This window comes from Anthonomus grandis, chromosome 2 (genome assembly GCF_022605725.1).
Source record: "Anthonomus grandis grandis chromosome 2, icAntGran1.3, whole genome shotgun sequence".
NCBI lineage: Eukaryota > Metazoa > Arthropoda > Insecta > Coleoptera > Curculionidae > Anthonomus > Anthonomus grandis.
Window position 1 is genome coordinate 16,563,205 of NC_065547.1, and position 17,361 is coordinate 16,580,565.

Genomic DNA, 17,361 nt, shown 5'->3' on the forward strand with positions numbered 1-17,361 from the left:
TTAAATTATTTATATAACTATAAACTTATTTGAACCTATTAGGAACCCCATTATCGTTACCTACTTAATTATTTCAAACTTTGCTGTATATGATTTGGTTGATTTGAACGTAATAAAAGTCAGTCATATAGTAACAAGCAATTGAAATACGAGAGTAATTTTACAGTGTGGTGCGGTATAGTGGAAGGAAGAGTTTTAGGACCTTACTTTTTTGATGACACTCTCACTGGTGAGAGGTATTTGGACTTCCTTTAAAATGACCTTATCCCCGCTCTGATAAGTTTGTATCCGGATTTGGAAGAACCTGACATGCACCAACGTGATCTTTTTTTCAGCAAGATGGAGCTCCGCCACACTATGCTTTACCCGTTCGCAATTATTTAGATGAAGTTTTTCCAAATCGTTGGATAGGTAGGCGAGAGTTCATTGAATGGCCACCCAGATCGCCAGACTTAACTCCAGATGTCATTGACAACGTTCAAAAAAAAATATTTATTTAGATTTTATTAATAACTTTTTTGGTAAGGGTCCTAGCAAAGTTTATATTGATTCGTTGGAAACAGATGATGGGAAAATAACTAACATCGTTGAAGTAGCAAATAAATTGAATGCCCATTTTGCTCATGTCGGTGTGGGTATTGTAAAAGTTGGAATGTAATGAGTTGGAAAATGTTAGATATTTAGGAAAAAACCTTTTATTTCCTGAGATTGACTCTAATAATACTGCTTTTGTAGAATTAACAACGGAATTCGAAGTAAATGAAATCATACTAACACAAAAGAAAAATTCTGCAGCGGGACATAATGGCATAGTTGATCTGAAAGAGAGTATTACTGGGGCTCTGGTAAGATTAACAAATAATATTTTAACTACTGGAACCTTTTCAGAAGAACTAAAAATAACTAAAATAGAATTTTTCCAATCTTTAAGTCAGGTAAAAGTCTTCAATGAAAATTATTGAGAAAATAATTTAAAAAAGGATGACGTCCTTTATTAATAAATATTAACCACTTGACGATTATCAATATGGGTTTGTTGAGAACAGTAATACTCTTAGCGCAACAGTTGATTTTGTAGATTACATATTGCAAGCATTGGATAAAAAAGAATTAGTTGGGGCCGTATTTGTCGACTTGCAAAAAGCATTTGATATACCGATATACTTTTAAATAAGCTCAAAAAAATGGGATTCAGGGGTGTACTTTAAATTACTTAAAACATATCTCGAAGATAGAAAACAATACGTGAAATTAAATGATATACCTATTCCAGGGGCCGTATTTTTGAAACCATTCGAATTTGATTCGCATACGAAATTAGAGGATTTCGCACGAAAAATCGATATTCGTATTTTCCACCGCACCGTATGCGAACTTTTTCGCATGCGGTGTCTCGAGTGGGTATATACCATTCGAATTTAAAAATTTATGTGCGATTTTCAATTTGATTCTACCACTTGTCTTGTTTTGATTTTAAACTAGCTTTGTTTTTTTTTAATTTGTGTGAGTTCGTTAAGTAAGTAATTTTCGTAGTGTTTTTTTTGGTTTATTGAAAAAAAAATAAGTATAATCAAATAGCAAGATTAATCAATCTTGTGCAAAGAAACGTCGTCGATGCACTGGAAGAGACTCTGGCGGATCGAAAGAATAGGATGTACTCTTCATTTCTTGACCTAATTAAAATGTATTCAGATGATCAATTTATTAAATTATATAGATTAAGCAAGCCTATTATGATGGAATTGATTTGCTCCGGGGAGACTGTGTAATCTGTCCGCTACTTTTGTCCACAAGGCTTGTGCTGTTTAGTTTTAGCTTTCAAATCTTGGGTGAATTTGCCCAACTTTAATTCGGGGTGCTTTGCCATAAATAAAATTAACTCCTTCTTTTACTCACTCGACACAAAACCGCAATATTTTTTATTTTTTGAATCCAATTAAAAAAAAAAAGTGAATTCGAAAAACCCAAGAAACGCCATGAAAAAAACCTCAAAATTCCCTGATGTTTTAAAACTTAAACTTCAGGTTAGGTTAAAAAATCTTTATCGTCTTGATCCCGTTTGATATGGCCTTCAATAGCACTCGACTTTGCTACGTTGCCACTACATTTCATGTTCGTATGCGAATGAAATTTCGAATGCTGTTCAAAAATGCACTTCTTAATTCGTGTGCCAATTTTGCCGCTCGACTTTGTTCGCATTTGAAGATTCTCGCATGGTTTCAAAAATACGGCCCCAGTGTTAGTAAATTCTTGCGTCCCACAAGGTTCATAGTTATTAGTTATCTAATCAAGGATTATAGTTACCTACAGATGTCGTGATTATTTAACTGCAATACCTAAAAATAATATCTATAATGCATTCTTGAAGTTCTTTTTAATTACGATAGGCTTACTCATACAGATCCACTTTATTAAGAATTACATCTTAATAAGATAAATAAACTACTGAAAATAGAACAATTTAACAGAACTATACAAGAACTAACATAGGCTTAGGGAATCCTATTGCAAAAGCTTTTAAGGTATTTAATGAATTGCCAGAAAATATAGTATGTGTTCAACCATTTAGTAGTTATTACAAAAAAATTAAAATCTTTTTTGATACTTAGTTAGGGGTTTGTGGGTTAGTTTTTTCTTTTTTTGTTTTTTTTCAGACATTGGCTTACTGTATAGAAGTAAAATAGTTACTCTCGTGACCAATGCTTGCATGCATTGATTAGGGAGTTTTAATTGTAATATACACATGTAAACATTATTGGAGATAATAAATTGTGTGTTGTTTTCAAGATAGGTATTTCTTTAATTTTATATTTTATCATCATTTTTCGTTTAAAATTGTTTATGTAACCAGTATTTATTTGTACCATATCCTTTGTGATTTTTTGTCAAAAGATGCGTTCATTCTGATTCTGCAATAAAAAATGGTGATTTCCATTTAAAAAACATATTGATGACGTCATATGTTTTTTTGAGTCACCCGCTGTAAGGGATTTCCTAGACCAGACGTACAACAACAGATGGATTGGTAGAGTTAGTCAAGTCCTTTGGCCAGCAAGATTACCTGTATTAACATATAGACTTGTTGGTCTCAGCTGAAATAATAGACGCGACTCCTGTGCCCACCAGAGAAGACCTAGTTGCCAGATTTTTGGTGGCATCTTGGGTCAACAGGTGTAGAAAGTGTGTGGAAATGCATGGAGAAAACTGTGAGTATATAGTTTTGGTTTAAAGTATTAGGAAATTGTTTATTTAAATTATTTATTTATAGTAATGATATTGTATTTCTCGCTGAGCCAAAAAATGTTTTAAAGAACCCTTGTATACATTTTATTTTTTTACACAAAAGTTCTCTTTAGTTGAAAATTTATAGAATATTTCGAAAGAAAAACTACAATTTTTTTTTTCAAAAAAAGAGTGGCGTACTGTTTTTGTCTCAAAAGTTTTTTTTTGTCCCTGAAAAAATAAAATCACCTACAATTCTTCAAAAATTTATCTCGTTCAATGATATGTATCATTTGGAAACGCGGTGAAGATATGTTGAAAGGTTTCTTGAATTTTGTCAGTTCTATACACCCGAATATTATTTTAACATTAGAGAAAGAAAATGATAAGCTCCCGTTTTTTAGATCTTTTTTTAATCACAAAACAAAACAAGATTCGTCTTAAAATTTACATTACAATTACCTCGACAATAGATAATGTCATTAAATTTTTCTTAAATTATCCTACAGCATACACTCTAATAATAATAAGAAGCATTTATACTCATTTACTTATTTTGTTAACATTTTCCTATACTTACTAACTATTTTTAAGAACGTACCTCTTTTAATTTCATTAAAAACTTTGAATAATTTATACAAACACCTCATTAATAATAAAGATCAAAGCGACCCTTTTTCAAAATCAACTCTATTTACATAGAACGCTCAAGCAGAAAAATCTCTACAAGAGTTTAGGAACACATGACTTTAAATAATAAATAATAAAAGCTCTAATAAATCTCAAAATCCTGATATAGCGGATACAAAGTCTGCTTTTGCATTTTCTGACCTGCCAACATTTCACCAATATATTAAATAATCTTGTACTACATGGGTGCTCCAAGAGTATTAGGCTTGATTTGTTGGAAAAGATGGAAATTACAAAGGCCCGATTGTATCTTGTATTAATCACGTTTTTAACCTTGACCCATATTTAATTTTGACAACCTAAATTTATCACCACTGTAACAAAGTAACCAATGTAGCCTAGTGATGGATGAACTCGAGATGGTAACCAATGACCACAATGAACTCATTGTGGTAATCTAACCTTATTTTATTGTGTATTTGTCTTTAATATACAGGGTGTCCCGAAATTACATCGCAATATTTTACCAGCCGCATCTTTGTCTAAAAATTAGACAAAAAGTCCATATACAGTATGGTTCAAAAGTGCATCGTTTTTAAGTTACAGGGTGTTTTATGAATCATGTTAAAGATGGTTTTTTGTTAATATATCCGGAGCGCCTAGTTGTAATCTTTTGAAATTTTTAACATTTACTATTGGTTTTATTAAACTAAATATAAACTGATATTGCAACTATTTTTGCCAAAATGTATACAGGGTCGTGTAAAATAAGTGGTCGGTAAAGTTTAAATTGTTAAAACTTTTTTTCTAGCAACTCCATGATAATTTTGGTATTAGAATTGAAAAGAACAAACATTTGTACATAAAAAAGGTGCTCTTGTCTAATTTCGATAGGAGCTTCCGTTTTCGAAAAAATCAATTATTAATAAATCATGAATTGGTATTAGTATTAGCGGCTGTCCGTGAGTATCGCCGAAGATTTGCCCTAAGACATGTTCCAGATCGTCAAGTTTTTATAAACACTCACCGAAATGTATGCAATAACGGAAGTTTTCAAAGAGCTCGTGGACAAGGCAGACCACAAAAAGATTATAATTTAGAAAATGTTTATGTTTTTGAAGAAAATCCAGGGGCAAGTATAAGAAATGTGTCAAGAGCCACACATATCCGTCGCTCTATAGCCAGTAATTAAAAAAATTACTTATTGTTACGATAGTAATTTAATTTTTATTAGATTGGAAGAATGCTAAGATCCCAAGGGTTACATCCGTTTCATTACCAGCGGGTCGAAGATTTAGAGCCAGACGATTTTCCGTTGAGGATCCAATTTTGTCAATGGGTAATTAATAATCCAAACTTAATTCCTTCCATTTTATGGACGGACGAAGCCACTTTCACACGAAATGGTTCATTTAACATGCATAATATGCATTTTTGGGCAGATCAAAATCCAAGAGCCATAAGGCGTAGTAATTTTCAAAGAAGGTTTTCGGTAAATTTGTAGGCGGGAATAATCGGGGACCAACTTATTGGCCCGATAGAATTACCCAATCGGCTAACTTAAACGAGAATTATCTTCATATGCTGGAAAATAATCTTGTGGAGCTTCTGGAAGAACTTTCTCTTATCTTACGCCAAAACATGATTTTTCAACAAGCGCCTGCTCATTTTAGTCGCAGTATGCGTGAGTGGATGAATAACCATTTTCCTGAACGTTGGATTGGTCGAGGTGGTCCTATAAATTGGCCTCCTCGATCTCCAGATCTAACTTCGTTAGATTATTATTTATGGGGACATTTAAATGAGTTGGTATATGCCGTGGAGATAAATACCCGTGAACAACTGATGCAAAGGATTAATTGGGCTGTTAATGAAATAAAGAGAAATCAATTTTTTGTTTTAAGGGCTACTCGCGTAATAACGCGTAGGGCAAGATTGTATCTTCAGCAAAATGGAAACCACTTTGAAGATTTGTTGTAATTTGTGCTTTTTTGTTTGGTGTTTTTATGTTTTTTTTCACGTAATAAATTAATTGTTCCTTTTTTTACCTATTCAATTACATTAAAAAAAAAACAATTGAACTCGAAAAACAATTTTTGATCTTAAATAAAGTATTTTTGATAGTCTTAGGTCATGTTTATCCCCAACATTTACATCTAATTTTTTCGAAAACGGAAGCTTCTATCGAAATTAGATAAGAGCACCTTTTTTATGTAAAAATATTTGTTCTTTTCAATTCTAATACAAAAATTATCACGGAGTTGCTAGAAAAAAAGTTTTAACAATTTAAACTTTACCGACCACTTAGTTTACACGACCCTGTATACATTTTGGCAAAAATGGTTGCAATATCAGTTTTTAATAAAACCAATAGTAAATGTTGAAAATTTCAAAAGATTACAACTAGGCGTTCCGGATATATTAACAAAAAACCATCTTTAACATGATTCATAAAACACCCTGTAACTTAAAAACGATGCACTTTTTAACCATACTGTATATGGACTTTTTGTCTTATTTTTAGACAAAGATGCGGCTGGTAAAATATTGCGATGTAATTTCGGGACACCCTGTATACTGTTTGTTTTTTCCACTAATTTTTATTTGAGCTTTTCAAACAGCTTTAACCTCAAAATAGAAAATTTTTATTAGGAGGTGGTTTTAGAAGTATAAATATTTTATATTTCATTAATCGTTATCAATAATAATGTAATCAACATAATACAGTCCGTTTGTCTGTGACTTTTTGTTTTTATTTTGTTTTGTATTAAATTCAAAGTTGCTTACCTGAACTTATTCTTACTCCGGATTCTTTGACGCACACCTTGTCCACCTCATATTTGGAAGGCTCATCCACGTAGACTCGCCTGGGGTAGCGGTAGATCACGTGGTAACTATCTTCCAGGGAAACTGGAGGTTTTGTCCACTTCTTCGGGTGGGAGACTATTAACTCTTCAGCATCTGCAAAGTGATGGTTCAATGTTTGTTTTCGTTTAGATATGGACAAACTGCACCTTCTGGAATTATGACTGCTTTCTCAGGAGAAGTTTCTTGAGAGACTGGCACCAGGGCTGCGGATTCTTCTTGCTTTGACTCGATTGCAGCGAGTTGTCGCTCTGATCTAAACCTGGGGCTTCTGGCGGTTTTTATTAGCAGCTGAATGAACTTGGTTTTCAGCTTCATTTTCACTTCCTTGCTGGCGTTTTCGATGGTGGGGTGGCTTCTTACCAGAGAGTCAAAGTCATGTTCCAGTGCATCCTGGGGCTGCTCCAGAGTCACATCCTCTACAAGTGAGCTTTTTAATTTTAAGTTCTTAATAAAACTTTCTTCTTTCTTACCATGGGGTTCTTGGTTAGCTTCTGAGGCCTCTACAGGGCCTTTTTCCAGATATTTTTTCTCTGGCATGGGGATTTTTAGTTTGCCTTTTTTTATGTGCTCCACCAAGGTGGGGTAAGTGATCTTTTTGGTGGGCGGCGGGGGCATAAACATTTTCATGTGGTACTTCTTTCTGTGCTTTTCTTCCAGCTCTTTGATGCGCCTAGATGAATTAAAATGGTCAGAGAATAATATGAAAAAAATAAATTGAGTTTTCTTACCGTTCTGCTGATTCTTGTCGTATCTTATACCGTCTGTTTATTTTAAGGGTGTGTTTGATGGTGTGGGTGGGGTAGCGGATAGAGCCGTTTGAATCCGCCTTTTGGAATTTTTTCTTGTTAAATTGTTTTAGATAGGCCTCGTTTACGGCAGTTCCTGCTTTACTGGGTCTGTGCTATAATATTACTTAAAAGGTTTGTACCAGACATCGTAAATTTATGATTTTTATCAATTTTTCAAAAAAGTTTCGAATTTGTGAATTTTTGGTGAAACTTGTGAAATACAAATTTTACATTTTTTCTTCTCAAAAATTTTGACCAAATTTTCAAAATTGTTTTTATTAATTCCAAAAAATTTAAAAACCGCCAAAAATACTCCAAAAAGTTTTAAACATGTTTAATGTCTAAATGTCCTATACCTTATCTTCAATTCTTTAGGAAATAACTATTCAAAATGTGTGCTGTAAATATGGTGTCAGTTTCAAAATCCGACAAATCCGTTACGACTAATCCCAGCGCGCTAAAAAGTTCCGCCTCTATTAGGCGCTATTCGAGTTATTGTTATTTCAGTGTTTTTTAGAAGCTCAAAAAAGTTGCATATTATTCGTTTCTTATATTTCTATATAAAGTTTAAGTTTATATAACTTGTGTTGTTTGTGTGTGAAATTAAAACAATATTATGAACGAATCGGTCGGAGATAAACCTAAGCCAGTAACACCTGATATAGCTCGAAAACGTGCTGCTCGGCGAACGGTTTGAAAAAGAATAGTGCAAAAAAATGAAAAGTAATCAAACCATTTTTATTGTTTAATAAAACCTCAAACGAATTTATTTTTAATTAGATGCAAAGCCCATGATTTACCATCACGTCTAAACTGCCAACATACGACAAAATCTTATAGATACAGTGAGTTGTTAATGCGTGATGTAAAAGACTTTCCCCAATACTTTTATTCGTATAAAGACAAATAATAATTTGAGAAGTTGAAAAGTTAGTAGGGGAAGTCTTTTCTCGACAAATAAAATGCTAATCTTCTTATTTCAGGAGTTATGCATTTCGGCAAGTTTTATTGCCAACATCAGACTCTAAAATTGGGTTACTTAACACTTACACAAATTCTAAACAATAACAATAAGGTCATTGCCGGTCATTGAACACTTGCCGAAATGCATAACTCCTGAAATTAGAGGATTAGCATTATATTTGTGATGAAAAGACTTCCCCTACTAACTTTTCAATTTTATATTGACTCCACTTCAAAATGGACTTCTTGCTTAAATAATAATTTTATAATAAAGTTTTATGAGACCAGAAATATTGAATGACCCGGGCGTACGGCAAATGTAAATTACAGAACATCCTATTCAATTAAATAATATGTTGGCCTTAGAGATTCTGCTAAGCGACAACCTGTTAGCCAAAAGGCATTTTTAAGTATTTTAAAAGTAAAAAAGGACAGAGTGCTTAGTGTACTGAAACAGTTTTATGAAGGACAACACGATGTTTTATGAAGTTCATAGAACCGTTTCACACGTTTTATGATGGCACGAGAAAATAGGGGTGGTGATATCAAGTCTAAAAATTTTACTGAAAAAAATCTGTGATCAAAAGTTAATAGAAGAATGTAAAAGTATCGAATCTCATTATTGTAGGAGAAGAACCAGTCGCACCTTCCGATTTAAATATCGAAAAAATGTATACAGTGTGGTGACTTTAACTGGAATAAATTCAGTTGAAACTAATCAAATTTTATCTCGCAAAATTCCTGAGACTCGTCGATTTTTGTTTATTTTTCTTCACATTTCAAGATAGTTTTTATATTGTTTCACCTACAGGGGAGGGTCCAAATTAACCCAAACTTTTTTTTCAAATGGAAAGCCACTTTTTTTAAACTCTCATTGAAAAGAGCCCTTTTTCCTGATTAAATTGCCTTATTTACTTTTGTGATCACCTAAAGGAGAAATACGAAAAAAAAAAAATTAAAACTATTAAATTATTAAAAGTCTCGAAATATTTTGTGTTGGTAAATTTTTGGCGTGTTTGTTTTTTTTATTGGTATCGAGACATTTCCTGACATTGTTGTAGTGTCACTGTTAAAGTGAATTTCAACCAGTTATTAAATAAGTTAACTTATATTGAAAAAAATGCCTTATTTATCCGAATCCCACAAGATTGAAATCTTAATGATGATTGCTTATGGGGACAGAAGTCATACTCAGCTAGAGGTTGTCCACTTATTCAGGCAGAAATATCCAGATTTGCCACCTATTAACCAAGGTACGGTTAGTAAAATCGAAAGCAGATTTCGAGAACTTGGGCACGTGAGGGATGTTCCAAGACAACGGTCTTCTAAAATCGATGAAAACACTCAATTAAATGTATTATTAGCGATGGAAGAAAATCCGGTAACTGCAGCCAGAAGAGTAGCTCGCGAAAACTCTATTCATCATAAATCTGTGCTAAAAAAATTAAAAAGTGCAAACAAATGACCTTATAAAATGCAACCCGTTCAAGAGTTATTGGAAGACGATCCAGATCGCAGTGTTCAGTTCTGTGAATTAATGATGAACGCCATTGACGAAAATCGCATATCTTCGGAGTGAATCCTTTTTTCTGATGAGGCTACATTCACCCTAAATGGCCATGTTAATAAGCAGAACTGTCGCTACTGGTCTGACGAGAACCCACACTGGGTAAGGGAAACTAATACACAATATCCCCAGAAAACTAATGTTTGGGCTGGCATAATTGGCAGGCAAGTTATAGGGTCCATATTCTTCAAGGATACTTTAACTGGGGAAAGATATCTAGAATTTCTTGAACATGAACTAGTTCCAGTCTTACGTGCCTTATATCCGAGTCAGTTCGATCCATATTTGTATAATGAAAAAATCTGGATGCAACAAGATGGTGCTCCCCCACATTATGCCCGTATGTACGCCAGTATTTAGATGACAATTTTCCAAACAGATAGATTGGTAGAAGGGGTGCAATCGAGTGGCCGGCACGTTCTCCCGATCTCACCCCACTTGATTTTTTTCTGTAGGGACATTTGAAAAGTCAAATTTATATGAGTAAACCAGGAAGCCTAGACGAACTCAAAGAACGTATTAGGCAAGAAATCCGACAAATATCTCCAGAAGTGTTAGAAAATGTCAGAAACGAATTTTATTGTTTCTCCTTTAGATAATCACAAAAGTAAATAGGGCAATTTAATCAAGAAAAAGGGCTCTTTTCAATGAGAGTTTAAAAAAAGTGGCTTTCCATTTGAAAAAAAAAGTTGGGGTTAATTTGGACCCCCCCCTGTAGGTGAAAAAATATAAAAAATATCTTGAAATGTGAAAAAAATAAACAAAAATCGACGGGTCTCAGGAATTTTGCGAGATAAATTTTGATTAGTTTTAACTGAATTTATTCCAGTTAAAGTCACCACACTGTAGACAGTACTCTAAGGAAGCATGTGTGCGTTGCAGTAAAGAAAAGTTATTTTCGACATTTTCAATACGTACTACAGTATTGGCTTTAGTTTCCCGATAACTGATGCTTGCTCCACCTGCCTTCAATTGGCGGAGATTGGTCGAAGTGGAAAAAAAAATTGAGTTAAAAAAATCAATTAATAACTGAGAAACGAATACATACTAATAAGAGCAAAAGCGTTTTATAACTTACAGAAGAAAAAGAGGGCCTGAAGACAATATCTTTTGACTGCCAAAAATCAGGCAATGCCAAGAGTTCCAGATCAGTCAGTTTACTATAATAGACAGCTATACAGGGTGTTATTTAAGTACGTAGCCAAACTCCAGGAGGTGATTTTATAAGTAATTTTAAGATGAAAAGTTCACATAAACATATGTCCAGAAATGCTTAATTTTCAGGATACTGGGTGTTAAACTCTTTTTTAAAAATCGATTTTTCCTAAATATGTTAATAAGCTTTTAGTTGATTTTGTTCAAATTTAACAGTAATAGAAAGATTCAAAGATAGAAGATAAAAAGATTCTATTAAGGGCAGTAAAAGGCTAATTTAGCCCCAATTAGATTAAAATTATTAAGTGGCATCCCGGAAGACACCCTAACCAATATTTTTGACAAAAAAATTATGCGCCACAGACTTTTTTCAATGTTTTTATTTGTTTCGAATTAGTTTCTTAGAGTTTCTTCTCCTGAGTTTCTTACATAGGTATCTCTCTTTGCGAGATAAAAATTAAAAGCACTTTATTGCATGTCCCCGGGAAAAGAACATAATAAAATATTAGAACCATTAAACTAACTAAGCAATGAAAATTAGACGCTTAATCGTCGCTTGAATGTTTTCGCACAGATTAAAACTAATTTCGATAAGACAAATTAACATAAAATAATCGCATTACGTAATAATTTATAACAGCAAAATTTTAAAAGTAACAAAAAATAAGAGTGGCATGGAAGGAAAAACAATTACTATTCAAACAAATCTGACTTTGACATAACTTACTTAAAACAGTGCATACTTAACGATTGAAATTATTTGAAGTGTTTCGAAGCTAATAAAATATTGGAAAATAGTTCAATTTACAAACACAGAAATGTCCGATATGCATTTTGTTTATGGAATAGCTGAAGGTAATTCTAGAGCGGTTAGGCGCATTTATCAAAAAAGATACCCTCAGCGCATTATACCAAATAGACAAACATTTGTGAGAATACATCAAAGGCTGTGCGAATCAGGCATATTTCAAAGGTCGGATGCTGTAATTGGGAGACCGGCCGCAGTAAGAACAGTGGAGATTGAGCAAGCGGTTTTACATGAAGTTGAGCATAGCCCCGATAGAAGTATACGCAATTCAAGATTCTACAAGTATACGCAAAATTGCTGAACAATTAAATATTTCTGAATTTACTGTATGGCAGATTTTAAGAGAATATCAGCTGTATCCTTACCACATACAGCGTTGTTCAAGCGTTATTACCCGCCGATTTTCTCCAACGAGTTGTTTACTGTAATTGGCTTGCAACAACAGGTAGCGTTTCCAAGAGTTCTATCCGGTATTTTATTTACCGATAAAGCGTGTTTTTCCCGAAATTCAATTATGAACTTTCACAATAATCCTATCTGGGCTGAAGAAAATCCCCATGCGGTTACAGAAGTTAATTTTCAGTAACAGTTTTCCGTAAATGTTTGGGTTGGTATTGGATCTCATTGGACCTAATTTTTTACCCCCAAGATGAAATGGTCAAGAATATCGTAATTTTTTGGAATTATATTTAATTTGGGACTATTAGAAAATGTTCCACTAGAACTAAGAGGAGCCACATTAGCTCATGCATGATGGGGCTTCACCTCACTTCAGCATAGTATCTCGCCAATTTCTAGATGCAACTTTTGGAGAAAACTCCGGATTTAGATTTTAGATTTTTTTCATTGAGGGCATTTAAAGTCCTTCGTTTACAAAACTCCATTCAGCACTGAAGAAGAATTAACCCAACGAATACGGGATTCATGTGATCAGATAAGACATCTACGCCGGGAATATTTCAACGAGTTCGGCAATAAATGTTCAGACGAGCTAATGTTTGCATTGAGCTTGAAGGAGAGCGTTTTCAGCAACTATTATAGGTCTGGTCTTATTTATTGTTAATTTTTTTTATCGAAATAAAAGTTTAAGGGTAAAACTAAAAATGTTTTTTTTTTTTAATTTGAACAAAATCGACTGAAAGCTTATTAAGATAAATAAAAAAAAAATGATTTTTAAAAAAAGTTTGACACTCCGTATCTTGAAAATGAAGCAGTTTTGGACCTATGTTTATGTGAACTTTTCATCTTTAAATTACTTATAGAATCTCCTGAGTATATAATAACACCCTGTATACCTATAATTTTGCTGCAGTGACAGGTACTTCACATGATCCCGTTTCAAAAAACAATGTGTTTTTATATTCATAATCTGAGTCAATGATTGCCAGCGCGGTTTTTCACAAGATCTGCAATACAAACTTTAGGGGCTTTTATACTGTACGCTTGATAGCAGATGGATGTGGGGGGACAAAGATGTGCACAAAATGGTTAGGTGTAGATGACAACTGGCTGTGAGAAAAACCTGGAACTTACATTCCCTGTGGCTGGTCACTCGTTTATTCCTCAAGACAAGGTTTTTGCACGCATAGAAAAAGTTATTAAGAAAAAATGATACCATAGTACTTCCACAAGAGTATCTTACAATATTTAAAGAACATGGAACCGTTTATATATTAATTGGGTTGTTTATAACTGGAAAAAGGATACCCAAAATTCAGTCAAACCTCCTGCTCAGTGGCATTTTAAATGCAATATGTCTAAAAGATTTTTCCTAAGGAGAGCAGAGACCAAGGCAATAACAGTTCGAGGTGAACAATCCTACAGGTCGGATCTTGGTGCCTACCAATCGGTTTTCAAAAAAGGAAGTCAGCAGCAAGTATCCTACAACCAATCGTATTAAGTGGTGTACGTCCTAGTAAGGAGAAGCTGCAGGACGTAAAGACGTGAACACGTGAATACGACCTGTTAGAAAAACACTGGGGAGAAAATTGGCAAGCAACAAAAGCATTAAAATACTTCTGATGTTTTTCAAAAATACAATGATGTCAAGAATTGTGGAAATCCAGAGGATCCTGACATTAGTAATAATTTTTGTGAACCTGTTGAGGAAGTTCCAGATCTAATTGGTTAATATTTAATTCTCATTTGTTCAAATAAATAATATTACTTTGTATATTGCATTAAAACTCGTAATATTATATAAAATAATATTACGAGTTTTTTGCAAAAAAATAAATCAAACTTTGATAAACCCACATGTGCAAGTTTTAAGTACCTACAAATCCGTTTAATTTACTACAATTTGACGTACTGTTTAAAACTTTTTTTGAAGTTATTCAATTATTCCTCTAAATAATAACATAATAAAACGCAGATAGGAAAGAGTTCTCATAGCAAAACAGTTTTTTGGTTCTAAAAAATTGACCTGTATGAATTTGTCAGGTTTTGAAACTAGACGAAATTAAAGTCTTCAAATAAGTGTCAATTATATAAAAGTTTCCCTTGTATTATTAATTGAAATTATTTACAATGCGTTTAACAGGGACTAAGATAATCAAAATATTAATTGAAGCGTGGAAATTCAAAAGCGTGATTCCAAAAAGTTATTGTTGAGTTATTAAGGTTTTTTTTTACAATAAAAACAAACAGATATCTTAGAACATTGAAAGGCTAGAATTAGTAAACAACGATTTTGTTTGAGGTCAACATGTGCACAGGGGCAACGGGCGTGCTTTGTTTACAAACATATTAATCGATTCTCTGTTGTCAAGTTTACACACATTTTCAAAAGAGGAAATATTCAGCTATATAATAACACATATAATAATGTTAATTGAACTTATTGATGTAAGATTTTGAGTTAAAAATAAAAAGTAGAAATAGATATATGTTATTCTAAGCACAAAAATAAAACTTCAAAGCAAAAAAAAATTATTAACATTTTTACTCCTAAAACCGCCTCTAAAAAATTTAAAATTGCAACACCGCAAGCAAAAGCTGATATCATCTTGCGAAATGTCATCTTAACAAACGGCTGTTTACATTTGGCATTTGTGAAATTCTGTGTTTTTTCTTTAGTTTTTGGTTCAAAAAGAAAAAAAGGTTGAATAATAAACACTTATTATTAAGAAATCTATTATATTTATGAAATATTTAAATTTTTATGGTTTTTTATTAGATAAGTACCTTTACTCTAATGAAAGTAACTAATTTAAAGCATAATCTGTTAATAATAAATATTTATCATGTAAATATTTTTGATGACGTCACTGGTAAAGATTCAAAGGGCACTGGTAGAGAATCAACAATGCGATCGAGCGGCGTTGCAATGTTGTTGCCTTTTTCTCTAATATAGGGACGTTATCTACGTTCATTTAACTTTGAATGTTGACTTCTTTATAGAGTATCTTATCATATTTATGGACAAAAATGCTTCATATTTTATTAAAGAGGAATAGTATTATTTTGCGCCTGTAAAAATAAGTGACAAATTTTTATGATTATAAAGTGTGTTTGTTGCCATTTCTACATAAGCATTTGGCATCATTGCATCAGAGATGTTGCAAACAAACAAACTGCCCATAATTCCACGGCCATGCTAATTCTAGCCTTTCAATGTTCTAAGATATATACAGGGGTGTCTGGAAAGTCAACGATAATACTGAAGGGGCTGATGGAGCAACTCATAAGCACCCAGAAAAACATAAAATGACCTTAGTAAAAAATCGATGCTTTTCGAGATATTGGCACTTTAGAGTGGAAGTCACCAAAATCCTACTCTTGGATCAGATTTTCGATTGTTACGCCTTAAAAATAGATATTTTTTCACAGTTTACTATTATTGTGTTATAGTAAAAAATAACCCTAATTCACCTTATGATATCATTGTAAAAAAATTAAACAAATTTTTAAGTTATGTTTAAAATGTTTTTAAAGTCGAAATTATATCCATTTGTAATGACGTCATTTTTGTTTATCTTTGTTTAGCATATTCCAAACAGCGGCGACAACAAAATTTTGAAAAAAATTGGTGTCTGATGACTATTCATCTTTTATATACTAGGTTATGTGAAATATCCATCACTGTCAATCAAAAATATTGGTTTGTCAACTTGTTCTTGAAAGTTATTTCGAAAAGTGTAAGATAATGCCTAAAAAAAGATATAATAGGTATAATGAACAATCGCAGCTGATTATTTTAATAAATATATTGTTTTTTTTTCAACTGGAAAAGAAACAAGTCCGAAACGGAATTGTTCAAATTGAGAATGTGATACAGCGAGCCGCAGATGCAACAAAATTGAGCACAACAACGATCGCAAATATAAAGAAGAATGGGATAAAATCAGATCAGGATTACGCAGCCCGTATATCTTCCAAGCAAAAGGCAGCAAAAGCCAAAATTACAACATATTTGAAACATAGAATTCGGAACACAATTTATTCTATGTACGCCAGAAAAGAATATGTAATATTGGCAATAATAAGAGAAAAGCTCAGGGAAGAAATTGAATATTTTGAGTTTTCCATTGACTCGTTAAGAAGATGGATCAATTGTATAGGCTTCAAGTGGAAAAAATCAAATAACAGAAAATATTTGATGGACTTGCCAAATATTGTTCATAAAAGAATCAATTTTTTAAGGGAGTATATCAAAAATAGAAATGTAGGTCCGGAAGGTTTTACTCCAGTTTTCATTGACGAGACGTGGATTTTTAGCAAGACGTGGATTTTTATCATTTCGTAGTAGCTGGCAAGATGACACCAAGCACACGGATTCAAGGAAAAACAGTGAAGGTAAAAATTATCTGGTTATCTTTTTAGATTTTTTTAAAATAAAAACTATTGCCCTTGTAAGGGCCCTCTAACTTCATAATTTCATCTGTTTCAAAGTTTCATATAATTTCTCTCTAAGACAATACGAGGGAATTTAACTCCATACACTACTCGTAAGTGCATGGAACATTACTTATTAATTATATTAAATTTATGTTCTGGAAGAATGATTTCTAAAAGAAGAGAATTGAATTATCTTTTATTTTTAAGGTCATCGTTATATCGTGGTCCACGCCGGAACCAAAGATGGCTTCATCAAGGGTGCAAATTTAATATTCAAGAGTGGATTAAAGACGGGAGATTATCATGACAATATGAACAGGAAAAACTTCGAAAACTGGTTTAAAACTCAGCTGGTTCCAAATCTTCCCCCAAAGTCATTTATAATCATGGACAATGCAAGTTACCATTCTGGTTTATTAGAAGAAATCCCGAGAAAATCTTGGACAAAGCAGAGACTGACCGAATGGTTGAAGAAAAAGAATATTGGCTTTCCAGAAAAAGCCATGAAAGGTAAAATATGG

General features: G+C 32.8%; 1 protein-coding gene across 12 annotated transcripts in view; it reads right to left on the minus strand.

Annotated features, from left to right (window-relative positions):
* Window positions 1–17,361, minus strand: part of LOC126733597 (uncharacterized) — a 166,962-nt gene that overhangs the window by 138,761 nt on the left and 10,840 nt on the right. For all 12 annotated transcript variants that reach the window (XR_007659783.1, XM_050436953.1, XM_050436955.1 and 9 more), the window contains exons 3-6: window positions 7,449–7,621; window positions 7,191–7,390; window positions 6,867–7,136; window positions 6,640–6,813 (exon numbers count right to left, since the gene is read on the minus strand). Coding sequence is in view for 11 of the 12 variants with exons in the window: in XM_050436953.1 (XP_050292910.1) it covers window positions 6,640–6,813; window positions 6,867–7,136; window positions 7,191–7,390; window positions 7,449–7,621 (817 nt within the window). In the remaining variant the exon portion in view is untranslated. The remainder of the gene's footprint in view (window positions 1–6,639; window positions 6,814–6,866; window positions 7,137–7,190; window positions 7,391–7,448; window positions 7,622–17,361) is intronic.